The 14,990-nt window shown below is 37.5% G+C and overlaps 1 protein-coding gene across 2 annotated transcripts in view; it reads left to right on the top strand.

The window, feature by feature from the left end:
• Nucleotides 1-5,784, top strand: part of lmo7b (LIM domain 7b) — a 30,447-nt gene extending 24,663 nt beyond the window's left edge. For both annotated transcript variants that reach the window (XM_088412787.1, XM_088412788.1), the window contains exons 20-25: nucleotides 1,009-1,053; nucleotides 1,167-1,219; nucleotides 1,290-1,461; nucleotides 1,532-1,705; nucleotides 4,510-4,612; nucleotides 5,255-5,784. In XM_088412787.1, the coding sequence (XP_088268913.1) occupies nucleotides 1,009-1,053; nucleotides 1,167-1,219; nucleotides 1,290-1,461; nucleotides 1,532-1,705; nucleotides 4,510-4,612; nucleotides 5,255-5,308 (601 nt within the window). In that variant the 3' untranslated portion in view covers nucleotides 5,309-5,784. The remainder of the gene's footprint in view (nucleotides 1-1,008; nucleotides 1,054-1,166; nucleotides 1,220-1,289; nucleotides 1,462-1,531; nucleotides 1,706-4,509; nucleotides 4,613-5,254) is intronic.
• The last annotated feature ends 9,206 nt before the right edge of the window (nucleotides 5,785-14,990 follow it).

Here is a 14,990-nt window from a genome sequence, read left to right on the forward strand (position 1 = left end):
CTCAAGACAAACAAATGAACTACATTCATATTGTCAACTGCTACAATTACCGTAATTCCCTCTAAAATAACACACACTTTTTTTTAAAGCCCTAAAGTATCAGTGCATCAAATAAACAGTAACTCAAAGATTAGTTTTTTGGGGTTTTTTCGACACCATTCAACAAAGATTGATCCTTCAGCCACATAAGCAGAGTTTTGAAACAGGAATGTGTGTTACCATAACGCAATGAGCTAAAGGGCGGAGGTCAGTTGGCTGTTAGCAGCTAACAGCAGCTGATGTTAGCTGAGGTTGTTAGGGCGTTATTTTCAACAAAAGAAGCAAGCTGACTGAACCAACGTCAGAGTTCATCCTTGTTAACATACAGGAAGATTGCTAAAACAAAGGATTACGTAAAAGTTGGTTCAATTGAGAGTGCACCGGTTAAAGAACATGGAAAGATATTTCATTTGACTCATTAATTGTAATCTTGACATATACACGCAATCATAATCTTGGTTGACTACGGATGATGAGCAACTTGGGGTATTCATGGTAAAATGAAACTGAGCCGAGTTGCGAGGAAAAGGAAAAACAACTGCTTGGAGAGCATTCAACGTTACACTGGCACGGCGTTCCCTGACCACTCAAAACGTGGGAAATCGGAATCACTGTTAACCCTCAACAGATTGATACAAATTTATATCGTTTATACATTGTCGCCAAACTTTTGGTGCATCCTATACACAGCAACATCATAAATACCAGATTTTGACCCTAAAATTAAGTGCGTCCTATACACAGATGCGTCCTATATTTGGGGGATTACGGTAATATGAGTCATTTAAAGGGTTTTGAAATATTTGGTGAGGCTTTAGAACAGATTAGGCTGTTTACATGTAAAAAGCGGCTGCACCTCCAAACAATTCACGTTATGAAATGACTTTGGAACAAATGAACTGCGTAAGTAGAGGTACCACTGTATTTATTTATTTCCATTGACAACTTCCTGCTAATCTGACACCACAGGGCAGAAGACACCTCTGGCTTTGCTCAGCTCTCTTCTGCCCACAGGTCAGAACAAATTCATTTCCTATCTTTTGCGTGCCTTATCGGCCTACGTATTACTCGTAACACAAATCTTCCAACCATTGTGTACAAATATCGAACCTCTGCCTCTCCCTTAGGGCAAAATCGCTATCTACTCCAGCATTAGCTGGTTCCTACAAACAGCCGAAAGGTTAGCCCATCTTCATCTGTAAACTGTCCGTATTCTTGCTCTTCTACATTCCATTTTTTTTTTTTTTCAGATGATTTGAGGAGAAGGCGAGAAGATTCGGTTTCCAAGGCCGAGCAAGAGCGGCAGCGAATCTTGGAAGAGATGAAAAAGCGAACTCAGCTTCTGACCGACAGTAGCTGGATACGTCAGCGTAGCGGCGCTTTTTACAAGGAGCCGATCTACATCGGAATGCCCCTGAAGAGGTCGCGGGCTTGGGTTAGCTATTATGGGATGTCATTATCAGCCGGGTGAATGGCGCCTCTCCGCTCGCAGGTACGAGTCTCTGGACGCCCTCGGAAGCTCTCGCTCGAGCCTTACGGCAGGTTATCCTCGACCGCGTTCGGCCGCCGCTGGTTATTGCGCTCTGGGTACGAGCGCTTCTTCCCGCTCCAACAATGGATGGAGGTCATCCCAGAGAAGTACGTCCGCAGACTCTCATCCTAGCAGGTATTGTAAACATTTGGGCCCTTTTGCCGCCGTCGTATTAGGCGTGGGCCGAAAGTAGATTCTGCCGATGTGATAACCATGAGCAAAAACACGACGGTATTAAAATTACAGCATTGAAAACAATCTATTAATTGTAGATGAAATATTGAGTATTTGGTACATTTAGATATGCCTGCCATGTTTGGTACAAATGGATAAATGCATACATACGATAAAATTTTTCATTCATTCTGAGCAAGTCACAGTAGTGTCACTATTTTTAAGACCTACTGTTCCTCTACGATCATTAAAAAAAACTGTGATTATCTAATTATTTCCAGAGGCGACTTGTTGAATCAACTCTGCAAGCACTAGTGATACCGTATCATTACTGCTGTTGTCAAACTGCACCGCATTTCCACAGATGTCCACTGTGAGGCGCACTAGACTGTAAACAAGCTTCTAAAAATGATATTGTCAAATTTACTCTGAATGTTGTCACTATTGTTTTCAGAGGCAGCTTGTTGAAATCAACTCTACAAGCACTCGTGATAGCGTATCACCAAACTGCGCCACACTTTCATGAATGTTCACTGTGAGGCACACCACAATTTGAAAAAAATCCTCCTAAAATAATGTGGTATTTTTTTCAGATAGCATTGAAGGTTATCACACAGAAAAAACTACTTTTTTTGACAAGCATCATGTGTTTTTGAGCAAAAATGAGGACTTAGCTTTGCCTTTTTCGAAGTAGCGTTTTGAGAGCCATCTTGTATGATCTAAAAAGGACATGGAGGACATGCTAAGCGTCATGACTGGATTTTGATATTGGTAAAGTTTCACCCAATCATCTCGATAAGGCGGGACATCATCAAAAATCTGCATATTTGTTTTGACACACAAACGTGCCATGTCCTTCCAGCATGAAGCTTAAGAGGTTAAGACGAAGGCCTCCTCCTTACCTCCATGCATGCCAAGAACGTATTAAAAAACAGTTATTGCCATCAGAGGTAGCTTTTTGAGTCAACTCTGCAAGCACTAGTGATACCGCCACTATCGTCCAACTGTACCACATTTCCACAAATGTCCACTGTGAGGCGCACTAGACAGAAAAAAAATCCCCCAAAAAATGGATATTTTGAGTTACTTTGATAATCCTTAAAATGATGACGTATAGCAAGCTCTTTTGACTAGCATGAGGTAGCTTTTTGAGTCAACTCTGCAAGCACTAGTGATACTGCCACTATCGTCCAACTGCACCACGTTTCCACAAATGTCCACTGTGAGGCGCACTAGACAGAAAAAAAATCCCCCCAAAAATGGATATTTTCAAAGTTACTTTGATAATCCTTAAAATGATGACGTATAGCAAGCTCCTTTGACTAGCATGAGTCACATTTTGAGAGCCATCTCGGAAGATCTAAAAAAGTGACTGGAGCCGTGCAAGGCATCAGGACTGGGTTTGGTGACTATTTAACACGACATTAAACCCGCTTATGGACCCGTGCTCGCCGCCATTTTGATCCGCTGCACGGTGTACTGTCCCAGGATGGTCACTGGAAGGAGAAGTTGCTGCGTGTGTGACGGTCCGCTGAGTAGTGGGGCGGCCATGGTTATCGAAGCCCTTAGTCTCTGCTTCCATTTCGCTTGTTTTCAGGTGAGAGGTTCATCAAGTTGGTGGCGGCGTGCTCACATGGGTGCCGCCCGGCGGAAATATTCACTTGGGTTCTCATGGCACTGTTTGCGCTCTCGTCTTTATTATGAGAGAATGTTCCTACTGTTGGAGAAGCTCACTAATATTTTCCTCCCACAATGCGGTGCACACTTATGATATCCTCCTGAGAGACACGCTGCGAATTGGTGTCCACTCTTGTGGACATTTTGTTTTTGATCTAAATCTTTTGATTCATTGGAAAACCATACAGAGCGTGCGCATGACTTGCTTAAATCCCACAAATAAAATTAATTTGGCCTTTCAGCAGTAAAAAAGTTATTTTTGATAACATTACTTTTTTTTCCATTTGACTTTTCAGTCATCTTTTGGGCGCCATTTTGTAAAATCTAAAAAAAGACAGGGAGGCTGTTCTAAGTGTCATGACTTTATTTTGAATGGTAAAATTTCATCCAATCATCTCCCACAGCTCACTTCCAGCAAGCGCCTAAACGTGTTTTTTAAAGTATTCATTGTATATGTAACGTACTGCTAAATACTAAAGTATTCTTTTAAGCGGTAACGATTTTTATGTCTCGACGTTTTTGTCAACCACCTCTCCAGTATTCTGTCACTTGTGCAAAACCTTATTTTAGCAATATAGTTGATTTTTCATTGTTTTGATTAATTATCCAGCCTTAGCATGATGCATTGCATTTAAATGTTTTTTTTTCATTACAAAATAAATTATTTTGTAGTGCTGCATATGGCAAAATTGGCTTCTATCATAATAGTGTATATATATATATATATATATATATATATATATATATATATATATATATATATATATATATATATATATATATATATATATATAATATGGCAGGTGGCATTATGGTAATGCAGTATTCCCTTTAGATCAGCAGGAAGGAAGAAATCTGCAGTTAGCGGCCCAGAATTAATGAGTAAATTACATGTAAGCTTGACACATTTGAAACAGTCAGCTTTGTAGGACCTTAATATAATGAGTATCCCTTAGCAACCATACGAGACCTATGGTTAAAATCGTATTCTCTTAGTGTCATTAATAATTGAAAAAAATATATATATAACAATGGCCCCTATTTTTGTCAGCCGGGCTGCAATTTTCTCACTTTTCCCTCCTCCTCAGTGTGTGGGCTGCCAGCAATATCTTGGAAAAAAAGTCACTGCAGTACAGGTTCGGGTCCGAAATAAGAAACTATACTGCGAGGCCTGTTATTTCCAACTTAAATGTGAGTATTTTGCTTGTTTTTTTACTCTATGATCAGCTCAAATTTTCTGACATTAATTCAACTTCAAGACCGCAAGGTGCATTCAGGAATGTGACACGTTTATTGTCAAACGGTGACCTCTACAGACCATAGGCGTAACTGCAACCTTGAGAACACTATCACGTGTGCAGCTGATGTATTTTATTGATATACATTTCTGGCAAAATGCAGATTTTGAACGTTTAAGCTTCCTTAGTGCACCTTGAACTCAGCATAGAGGCTTTGTACGAGATCAAATTTAAATCAGGGGTGTTCAAACCTTTTCCACACACAGAAAAATCTAAAGAGATGAGGGCAACTTTGTTTTTACTTTAAAAAATTAATCACTGGAAATTAATAAAATAATTGTCTGTATGATGTAGTTTATTTGATTCCAGGATTCAAGGCGATTAGGAAAATTAAGATATATTTTTCTACACTTTTTTTAAGAGAGCATTACAATGTAATTTCCTTGTACGACACGGGCCGCTAAAAGGTCAAAGGGTTAGCAAATGGCCCCCGGGCTGTACTTTGGACACCTCTGATTTTGCTCTTTCACTTTCGAGTAACATCAGTTTTTACAGTCTTAATTGTTTATAAGCAAGTACATTTTAAACATTTTAGCAACCGGTTCCACTTCCTTGTGACGAGAAGAACGCAGACTACGCGGAGAAATAAACGTCGGAGACGATCGTACAGCTTGGGACAACGTCATATTTTGAATCCTGCCATTAATGCTTAAAATGTCTGGAAGTAACATTACTAGAATATTTTATCCATTTGAATATTATCTAATAAAATGTTTTGTTTATTTTCGTGTTTATGTAATTTTTTTGTGAAACCTTAAACCTAGCTATATTGGAAACACGTTTAAATTTGTATAAAAGCACTTTTTTTTTTTTTTTTTTTTGCCCCTTGTAATATTTTCTCACCATTGCCACTTTGGTGTAGATCAATGTAATTTTTTTTTTTAGGGCGGATGAACTGAGTTTTTTTTTTAAGAGGTTCTGCCACCAGGGGGCGCATGTCATTGAAACAAACCTAGAGACACTTTTGCTGATTTGGATCAGGGAAAGTTCTGCACTGCATTTGATTTCAAGTGAACGCATGATGTATGTGTGTGTATCGAATAAATTTGGAAGTAACACCCTTTACCGGAATTCTGTCCTTATTTTTGCCTTCTGGCTTTTCTCGTGCAGTTACTGATGTAAAATCCTAATTTACAAAAGACTTGGTTTTATTTTCTTCCGTGTTCGTCGATGTCATGCGATCTACTAATTACACCTTCGTGATCCATGCATTGCGTGTCACAGTACTCGTGCCTTTTGTACACGGGCGTTGGAAAAAAATCTTCACGTATATAACATTTTTGTAGAAAAAGAACAAACTTTTTATTAGGCTAATAAACGTTTTAAATTTCTGTACATTTAATCAACTCGTTCCTTATGCGCATCAGTTCCTTTTTGTTGCGTCTATAACTGAATGCGACTCTGCTCTATTCTTGGAGCAAGTTTGATGTTTCGAAGAAGTCTGGAACTATCTCAAGGGGAAATGAAGCAAACCGGAAGACGGAAGAGTTTTGGGGCTTGTGGTGTTGAAATTAGGGAAGTGTTTCTCTGCGGCAGTTTGTCTCTGCAAAATCTATTTGAAAGTTCCCTTCTATGACACGGCAATAATTATCAGTTGTGCCCAAACACTTGCTATTATTTGCATAATCCAATGTCAAACATACGGTTTGCGGGCCGGTTCTGGCCCGCAAATGGGTTTAATCCGGTCCACAAGATAGATTTGTTATGTAAAGTGTAAAAATGAGTTAATGTTTTATAGTTGATTGTGATGTGTTTTTGTCCATGTACTACTTGGGGTAGTATTAAAAATATAATAAATGTGAAGTTGCTGTTTTTAAGTTATATAAATATATACCATGTTTTTTTTTTTTTTTTTGGTCTGGTCCACTTGAGAATTAGATTTTCCTCGATGCGGCCCGCAAAATAAAATAAGTTTGACACCCCTGACCAACATTGTACAGAAACATTAAATGCATCACGTTCAGTATTTGTTTTTTCCCCAGTCGTTTAATTTTTTTACATCAAAGGCATTTCACAGTATTTAGAGATGAGTTCTAAACATGGTAGCTGTATATGGACCAAGAATGACGGATGACTTTTTTTTTTGTTTTGTTTTTATAGTCCACTCTAATCACTTAAGAGAATAGGGAGTCTGGTTTCCCCAAAGGAAACTGTAGACTTCCCCTTCAGATCAACAAGATCTGTAAGAAAAAAATTCTCTGTCAACAATACTAGCGTTAAAATGATTTCTATTCATTTTTGAATAGGTTCAAAAATGACTAAGGTTCAAAACATGTCTTGGTTTGATAAGCAAACTGCCTAAGTCTAATGGAAGGTATTGTGGTGTTTTGCTTTTTGAATTAAGAGCAAATTAAGTGGAACATGAACAGACGAAATGGAGTAGTCACCAAAAGTAAGATGCCAGCCTGTTTTTTGGATTTTTATGTTTTTATGTGTTTCGGGGCGTACGTAAAGGCGCTTTCGGTAGTGCAGGAAATGGTGATTTTAGAATGTGTATATAAGGCAAATAAAGGAAAAGTAGTTCCAATGTGCGGTCCTTGTAACAGCCATCCAGTAGAGACAATGCCTTCCTGTACCAATTAATTTGCTTTTATTTTGAAAAGAAAAATGTGCATTTCGCAGCATCAAAATAAAAACAAAAAAAACTTCAATTATATTTGCTGGTACTATGTATGATTCTAACAGGGTTTCTGCGGGTACCAGCAAATATAATTGAAGTTTTTTTTGTTTTTATTTTGATGCTGCGAAATGCACATTTTTCTTTTCAAAATAAAAGCAAATTAATTGGTACAGGAGGCCATGTCTTACTGGATGGTGTTACAAGGACGCACATTGGAATATTTTCCTTTATTTGCTTTATACACATTCTAAAATAATTCTGGCATAAGAACGGTTTAAAATACACCTCGAAATACCACAAAAAATGCAGTTCCAAAGTTCAAGAAATGAGACAAAGATGATAAGTTTTTAGTTGTTTTTTATTTTTCATCTAAAAATGTTTTGCACTGATTTGGAGGTACTTGGATAAAATAAAAAAAATCTGACAGCGGGTACAACATTTGAAAAGAGGATGAAAATCTTTGACAATACTAAAACAGCCATGTTTTATTTGGTGTAAATCAGGTTGTGAAATTTTATGGCCAGAGATCTGCCAGCCATTTTGTTCCCATCCTCAGCATTTTGAAAATAGTTTCCAGTATTTCTGCGGTTTGATTTGTGGCCTTGTTTTGGAGTTCCAACCTTTGTTTTGGCAGAATATCCCAAGCGGGATTATTTTCCCTCTCGTTTGGCTCCCTTGGGTCATTACTTTTGATCTAATTTTCATGAGAGAGACCCTAAAGTTGCAGTATATTCGCAGTTGAAAGAAAAATGTTTGTTCTCCCTGGAAAGCCATTAGCTCACTAGTCTGTTGACTTCCCTTAAAAGCTTTATCATCTGTGAGCTTGCCTCCCTTTTTAAGTTCTTATCTTTTGCAAATGTTTTCATTTTTTCCTACTTTTTATCTAGTTCTGTGAGACTACCTGCACTAAATCACGGGTATCCAAACTATACACACAAAATTCAAAGAATGCAATGGACTTAGTTTGAACTTTATACATATATATATATATATATATATATATATATATATATATATATATATATATATATATATATATATATATTAGTGTAGTTTTAAAAAAGCTTATTTGCATATTTTAATGCAGTTATGGGGGGTAATTGAAGGAACTTCCGGGGTTACTGAAGATTTTAAATAAAACAAACATGCAAAAAGCCTTTAAAAATAATGATTGAAGTAATTGTTGCAGGTAAATATAAGTTGGTAAAACAAATTTTATGTTCAGTAGGTTATTCAATGTTTTATTATTGTAAAAAGACAGATTTCCCCCCCATACCAGAATGTTTGGACCCAACTTGTCACGTGCCACCGCTCGTTACCTGTCAAGTTAATGATTGATTTTTGTGAACACTTTTCTACTATGATCCCAAAAGAGGACACTGTTATTTTTCTCTGTTTTTTGTTTGTTTTTTTTTTAGTTGGGTTTTCTTCTTCTTGTTTTTGTTTTACTTTGGTTTGAATTTTTGGTGGTTTTCTGTGTTGTTGTTGGTTTTTTAATATATTTAATTACCGGTATTTCTTTTTGATAAATACATTGAGAAGGTTACTTAGGAATCATTTTTGTGATGTTTTCATAATTTGGACATTAACTCAGCAGACAGTAGAAGACACGATTTTTGATGGTAGAATTTTACATTCTTTATTCGCCAGTGTTACGTCGAAAAATGTTCCAGTTAATTATCAAAAGCTTATTTGCGACTTTGCACATTTAGACGAAGTTTTACAGCATATCCAACAAATTTATGAATAGTAACCGAGGGCCCCCAATGGCCCCGGGGCCGTAGTTTGGAAATCTTCCATTTAAATGTTTTTGTCGTCAACCGTTTCCATCAGTTGGCTACGAGTTGAACGAAACGCAGACTCGCACCGGAAAACGGGGGAAAAAAAGTCGCTTTTGTTCAAACGGCCTTCCAAAGTCTGCTATGGTTTGGTGTCAGTCAGTTTGAAACTCATCTTCTAAAGTGTGGGCGAGACAGGAAGCCATGTGGAGCCGGGACATCTCTGGGATATCTCAGCCAAACGTTTCCCACAAACATTTTGTCAGGGCTGACATTCAGATGGGGTGGGGGAGGGGGGGGGCACACTTCTTTCCTATAGCCGCTAATTGATGCCTATGCACATGATCAACTATAACAAAAAAAATCTTATTTTTATCAGTCATAAAGTAGCAATGAAATGAGGATTCCAACTTTTAAAGTCAGACTTGAAAGTCAGTTTTTTTCTCCGCGGAAGTGAGAATTCTGACTGAAAAGTGAGAATTCCCATTAGTTGAAATCTTAAACCTCCGGTAATCAAGTCAGTGGATTCTTTGAAAATGTCGGAATTCTCACTTTAAAGTCAGGATTCCGACTTTGCTCGGAAATGAGAATTTTGACTTTAAAGTGAGGATTCTGAGAATAAAGTCAGAATTCAGATAAGTCAAAATTCTAAATTTCCGACTTTGAGGTCAGCGAATTCTGAGAATAGTCAAAATTCTTAATTTCTGACTTTAGTCAGTGAATTTTAAGAATGAAGCCAGAATTCTCCATTTAAATTCAGGATCCTGAATTTATCTAAGAAATGACAATTCTGACTTTAAAAGGAGGATTCTAAGAATGAACACAGAATCCGGAGAAGTCAAAATTTGGATTTTCCGACTTTAAAGTCAATGAATTCTGAGAATAGTCAAAGTTTTGAATTTCTGGATTTAAAGTCAACGAATTCAAAGAATAAAGCCAGAATTCTCACTCAAAAGTCTGAATTTCCTACTTTAAATTCGGAACTTTGAGAATAGTCGAAATTTAAAATTCCTGACTTTCAATGAATTTGAAGAATAAAGCCAGAATTCTCACTCTAAAGTCAAGATTCTACCTTTTTTTTCGGATATAAGAATTTTGACTTTAAAGTGAGGACTCTGAGAATAAAGTCAGAATTCAAAGTCGCCAAAATTGTGAATTTCCTACTTTGAAGTCAGTGAATTTTGAGAAATTTCCAAAATTCCAAATTTCCGAACTTTGTGTTCAGATTTCCGCCTCCGCTGCTGCTTCTCATCCATGACGCTGAAACACTTAATGAACATTTCTATAAATGCACCTGTATTGATCTATGGTCCCGGAGCCGCGTCTTGCTCCAAAACACTTCAACATGGCCGCAATCTCTCGTTTGGGCGACCGCCGCTCCGCCACCGAGACGCGCCGCCCGAATCGGGTTCGGTCCTTTTCATTTCAATCATTTTGGGGGCCCAACTAAACCTCCTGGCGGGCCGGATCGGGCCCGGGGGCCCTATGTTTGACACCCCTGGTTTAGAGCAAATGTATGATGAGGCTTTTTTTTTTTTTTTTTGGCCAGCTTGGAGAAACGCGATATTGAGATGAGAGACTCATCTTCGCCCTTTCCGAAAGCTCTCGCTGGCAGTATTGGGGAAGTTGAGGGGCTGTGAAGAGGAAGCCGGAGCAGCAGCAGCAGGGGAGGAGGATGTTCCCTTTCCTGCTCTCTGTCGCCTGCTGCTGCAAACGCCGGCAGCCTTTTTAGCAGTGGGGCTCAGCTCCGCGCCAATCTCCGCTTTGCTCACGGCGCCTCAACATTTACACTTCTCCGATAAGAATAAACAGATGGTTTTGAACCGATGCGCGTGTGTGATCTTGAACATGTCAATCTTTAGGAAAACTGTCATTAGGAATGAAAAAAAATGGTCATGGAAAGAACTCTTTGAGAATACCGTCTGTGAAGATAGAACATCAGGCAGATTATCACTGCGGCGTTCAGGCGTTTTTCTAACCATGTGACGCTTATGGATTATTCATGTAAGGCGATCTTGCTTATAAGATCAAAAAGCTTGAGGAAGACGTGTTTATGTCTGATTACAAAATGGCCATTGTAGGCAGCGGAACTTTCTTGTAAAAAAGAAAAAAAAAATCACACGGAAAGCTTTCGGTGGAAAGAAGGTTTTCGCTCTTCTCACAGACGTGACACACTAGTTGCTTGTCTGCTACAGCACTTTAATGAGATTATCTGTGGGAACATCCATCAAGTCTTCCCTACAAGGCATTCGGGAAGCAAACTTGTGAAACAAACCGACTAGTGTGCGCATGTAACATTTTGTACCCCGTGTGCAAATGTATGAAATCCAAAAGAGATTTTAAAGGGGTTTCTGCAGGTATCAGAAAATCGAATTTGTTGCTTTTTTTAATGCCGTTACGGGAACAGTACGGTTTTCAAATGAAGAGCAAATTAATTGGAACATGAAGCAACTTATTTTTAAACTGTGTTATTGTGCTTTGCGTTTGTACCGCTTGTTGCGACTACGTGCTACGCTAATAAAGAGCCAACGCGACGTCGTAGTCCGCAGTAGTGTTATATTAAGTCGCAATGAAGAGTGAGAGCTATAACACTTATAGTAAATTTATCGTAAAAATGTTGATGCCTTTATTTTCTTAGGTTTTATACAGATGCAATTTTCCTGCCATTCCAAAAAAAAAAAAAAAAAAAAAGTATGTTTCAGCACCTTGGGGGTTATGGAACATTTTAACAGGATTTCTGCAGCTATTAGCGTATCTAATTTCATGCTTTTTTTTTTTTTTAATGCCGTGAAAGGAACTGCACAGTTTTCAAATTAAGAGCAAATTAATTGTATGGAACATTTTAACAGGATTTCTGCAGCTATTAACATATCTAATTTCATGCTTTTTTTTAATGCCGTGAAAGGAACTGCACAGTTTAAATGGAACATGAAGCAACTTCTTTTTGAGCTGTTATAGAGACTTTTTTTTGTAAGACGTTTGATGCTTTTATTTTGTTAAGTTTTAGACAGATGCACACTGTCATTATTGATGTTTTTTTTTTTCCCTGCCGTTCCCAAAAGCGGGTAAGTGTTGGCACTTCAGGTATGTGAAATTTTAATGGGGCTTCTTATCAGCAAATCTAATTTAATGCTTTCTAATGCTGTGACAGAGACAGTACACTTTCCTTTTCAAGCTGAGAGCAAATCAATTGGAACATGAAGCAACTTCTTTCTCAGCTGTGTTATAAGGACGTTTTTCACAGTATGTTTTATGCCTTTATTTTTTTAAGTTTTATACGGATACGCATTGCCATTAGCGACGCGATCCAGAGTTACATTGTCACCTTGATGCTAATGCAAAAAAACGGCCATTTTTTTCATCTCCCCTGTTATTGCGTAGGAGTCAAAGAACAAACACACCGAGGCTATTGTGAACACAAAAACACATCTTATGTGTTATAATATCAGCGGCTCTGCAGAAGGTATGAAAATTAAACAGAATTAGACGCGCGCGGGTCACACTTGGCTAGCGGCAGAGGCCGTGAGAGAAGTGTGAACCAATGATGGAAGCCGATTCCAAGAATGCCAACAAATGTGCAAATGTTCTTGGCTCGCTTGTTGTTCCTCCTCCGTCACTCAGCGCTTGTTTGTTTGAAGCGCTCCATTCCCAGCGTCTTCTGGACAAGTCCAACCGCGACTTAAGATTCAAGAGTTTTATTGTCTAATGCAAAGTAATGCTACACAATAAAATGAGTATTCTGGCAAAAAAAAGAGTAATAGAGTATTAATAGTGGTATGTATACATATGAGGATGATAGTGCAAAATATCATGCATTTAGCAGCTTTCCTTCACTGTGCAGGATTTGTAAGGCGCATGTGTGCGTGCGGTAATGTGACTGGTGAATAAAGTAAATGAATATATATATATATATATATATATATATATATATATATATATATATATATATATATATATATATATATATATATATATATATATATATATATATATATATATATATATATATATATATATATTTATATATACGTATAAACACATTTTTTCCCCAAAATGAGGGCCAAATTTATGGGTGAGTCCGATAAACGGTAACTTAAAGATAGAGGCGTTCGCTGACCGCTCACAATGTGGGAAATCTGAAACACGCTCGACGCGAAACAAATACATAACTAATGATGGGAGCAGATTTTAGTTTAATCACAGGTGTCAAACTCAAGGCCCGAGGACCAGATTGCGCTAAAAGCTAAATGACAAACCGAGAACACAAACAGGAAACGCCGCACGACCTTCCAAATTAAAAGCATATATTTCAAAATAAGATAACACGGGTGTGTAAGAAAAATACACACTGGAGCGCTTGTGGAATTCTCATTTTAAATCCCCGTTTGTGAACACGGATGGATTCAAACATTGGTTCGGTCTGCTTGCTTCTTTTCATGAAAATACTGTGCTGTTGTATGCGACTCCTCTGTCTGCTAACACCCAACTCCTCTCTCCATCTCGCCCCATGACCATAAATATTGTAAGAATACATTTTTATATGTTTATAAAAATGTTAACGTCTTCATTTCGGATGTAATAAAGTGTTTGCGGCTCCCGCTGTCGTCTTATCCATGGAAACGGGTCAAAACGGCTCCTTGAATCTTAAGGGTTGCCGAAACCTGCCGACATATTTCAAATACTCAAAAACTGCACCCCGAAAATGTATTGAACTTGTCTGGACTGGAAAAAAAAAAAAGAAGAATTCTGATGCGGCGTTTGTGTTGGCAGTTGCGGCTGTCTCGTCATCCTTCCGATTTCCGGCCCAGATGGTGGGGTCAGATGACAGAAGATTTGAGCTGCCTGCCTTTTTGTGTAGGAGGGAGCTTTGCCTGTCGAGCCGCCATTATGGATTTCAATTTATGCCTGTTGATGTTGTGACGTGGATTGTCGCAAAATTTTGAAAACGAGACCTTTTGATTCATTGTAGGGAAATCCCCTTCGCCGATCTTGCCATCAAAACAGTAGAAATCGTTGACTGTTTTCTGTACAAGCGTTGTTTTAAGTGTGCAGAATTCGTATGCAAAATTGTGTTTTGTTTTGTTTTTTCTCTTCTTGAGGAAGACAAAAGCTTGTGATCACATGGTACGATTGGCTCCACCCCATTCGGGCACATGGCGAGAATTCCATTTCGAAAGGTTTAACAGAGCGGCAAAAGTTCGGTTTGTGCTTTTCTCAAAACAGCTCGAAAATTTGTAAATAAAAAACTAAACGAGGTTTCGACCTCGCCGCGTTATTTCTTTGTGTTAAAAAAAAGCAACAAAAAAAGGAAAATTTCACCAATTTGTGAACATACCAAGGGAGCTATAAAAAATAAAAAATAAAATGACCACCAACCAATCCATTGTTTTGAATTGGAAACAAGAGCTCATTTATTCATATCATAACTTCTTTAAATCTTAACACTCACAACGTTTAAACACAATTTTCTTCCTCTTTCACCAAGCTCTGTGTAGTGACATTGCACTTGCTCTTAAAAGCAAATATTATACATTTTGGTCACGTGCAGTAAAATAGAAAGACAAAAGCCATTTTTTAACTGGTTAAACATGGTTAAAATTTAACATGCAAGCAATTACACATTGTTTATATAAAGTAGTTATTTAAAAACCTTAGTCAATTCCGTTAAAGTTTTTACATTCCACATTTCTAATGCTGTATATATATATATATATATATATATATATATATATATATATATATATATATATATATATATATGTATAAACACATCATAAACATTCCACATTTCTAATGCTGTATATATATATATATATATATATATATATATATATATATATATATATATATATATATATATATATATATATATA

The sequence above is a fragment of the Hippichthys cyanospilos genome, chromosome 4, assembly GCF_059441005.1.
Source record: "Hippichthys cyanospilos isolate Australia breed blue-spotted pipefish chromosome 4, RoL_Hcya_1.0, whole genome shotgun sequence".
NCBI classification, from domain to species: domain Eukaryota; kingdom Metazoa; phylum Chordata; class Actinopteri; order Syngnathiformes; family Syngnathidae; genus Hippichthys; species Hippichthys cyanospilos.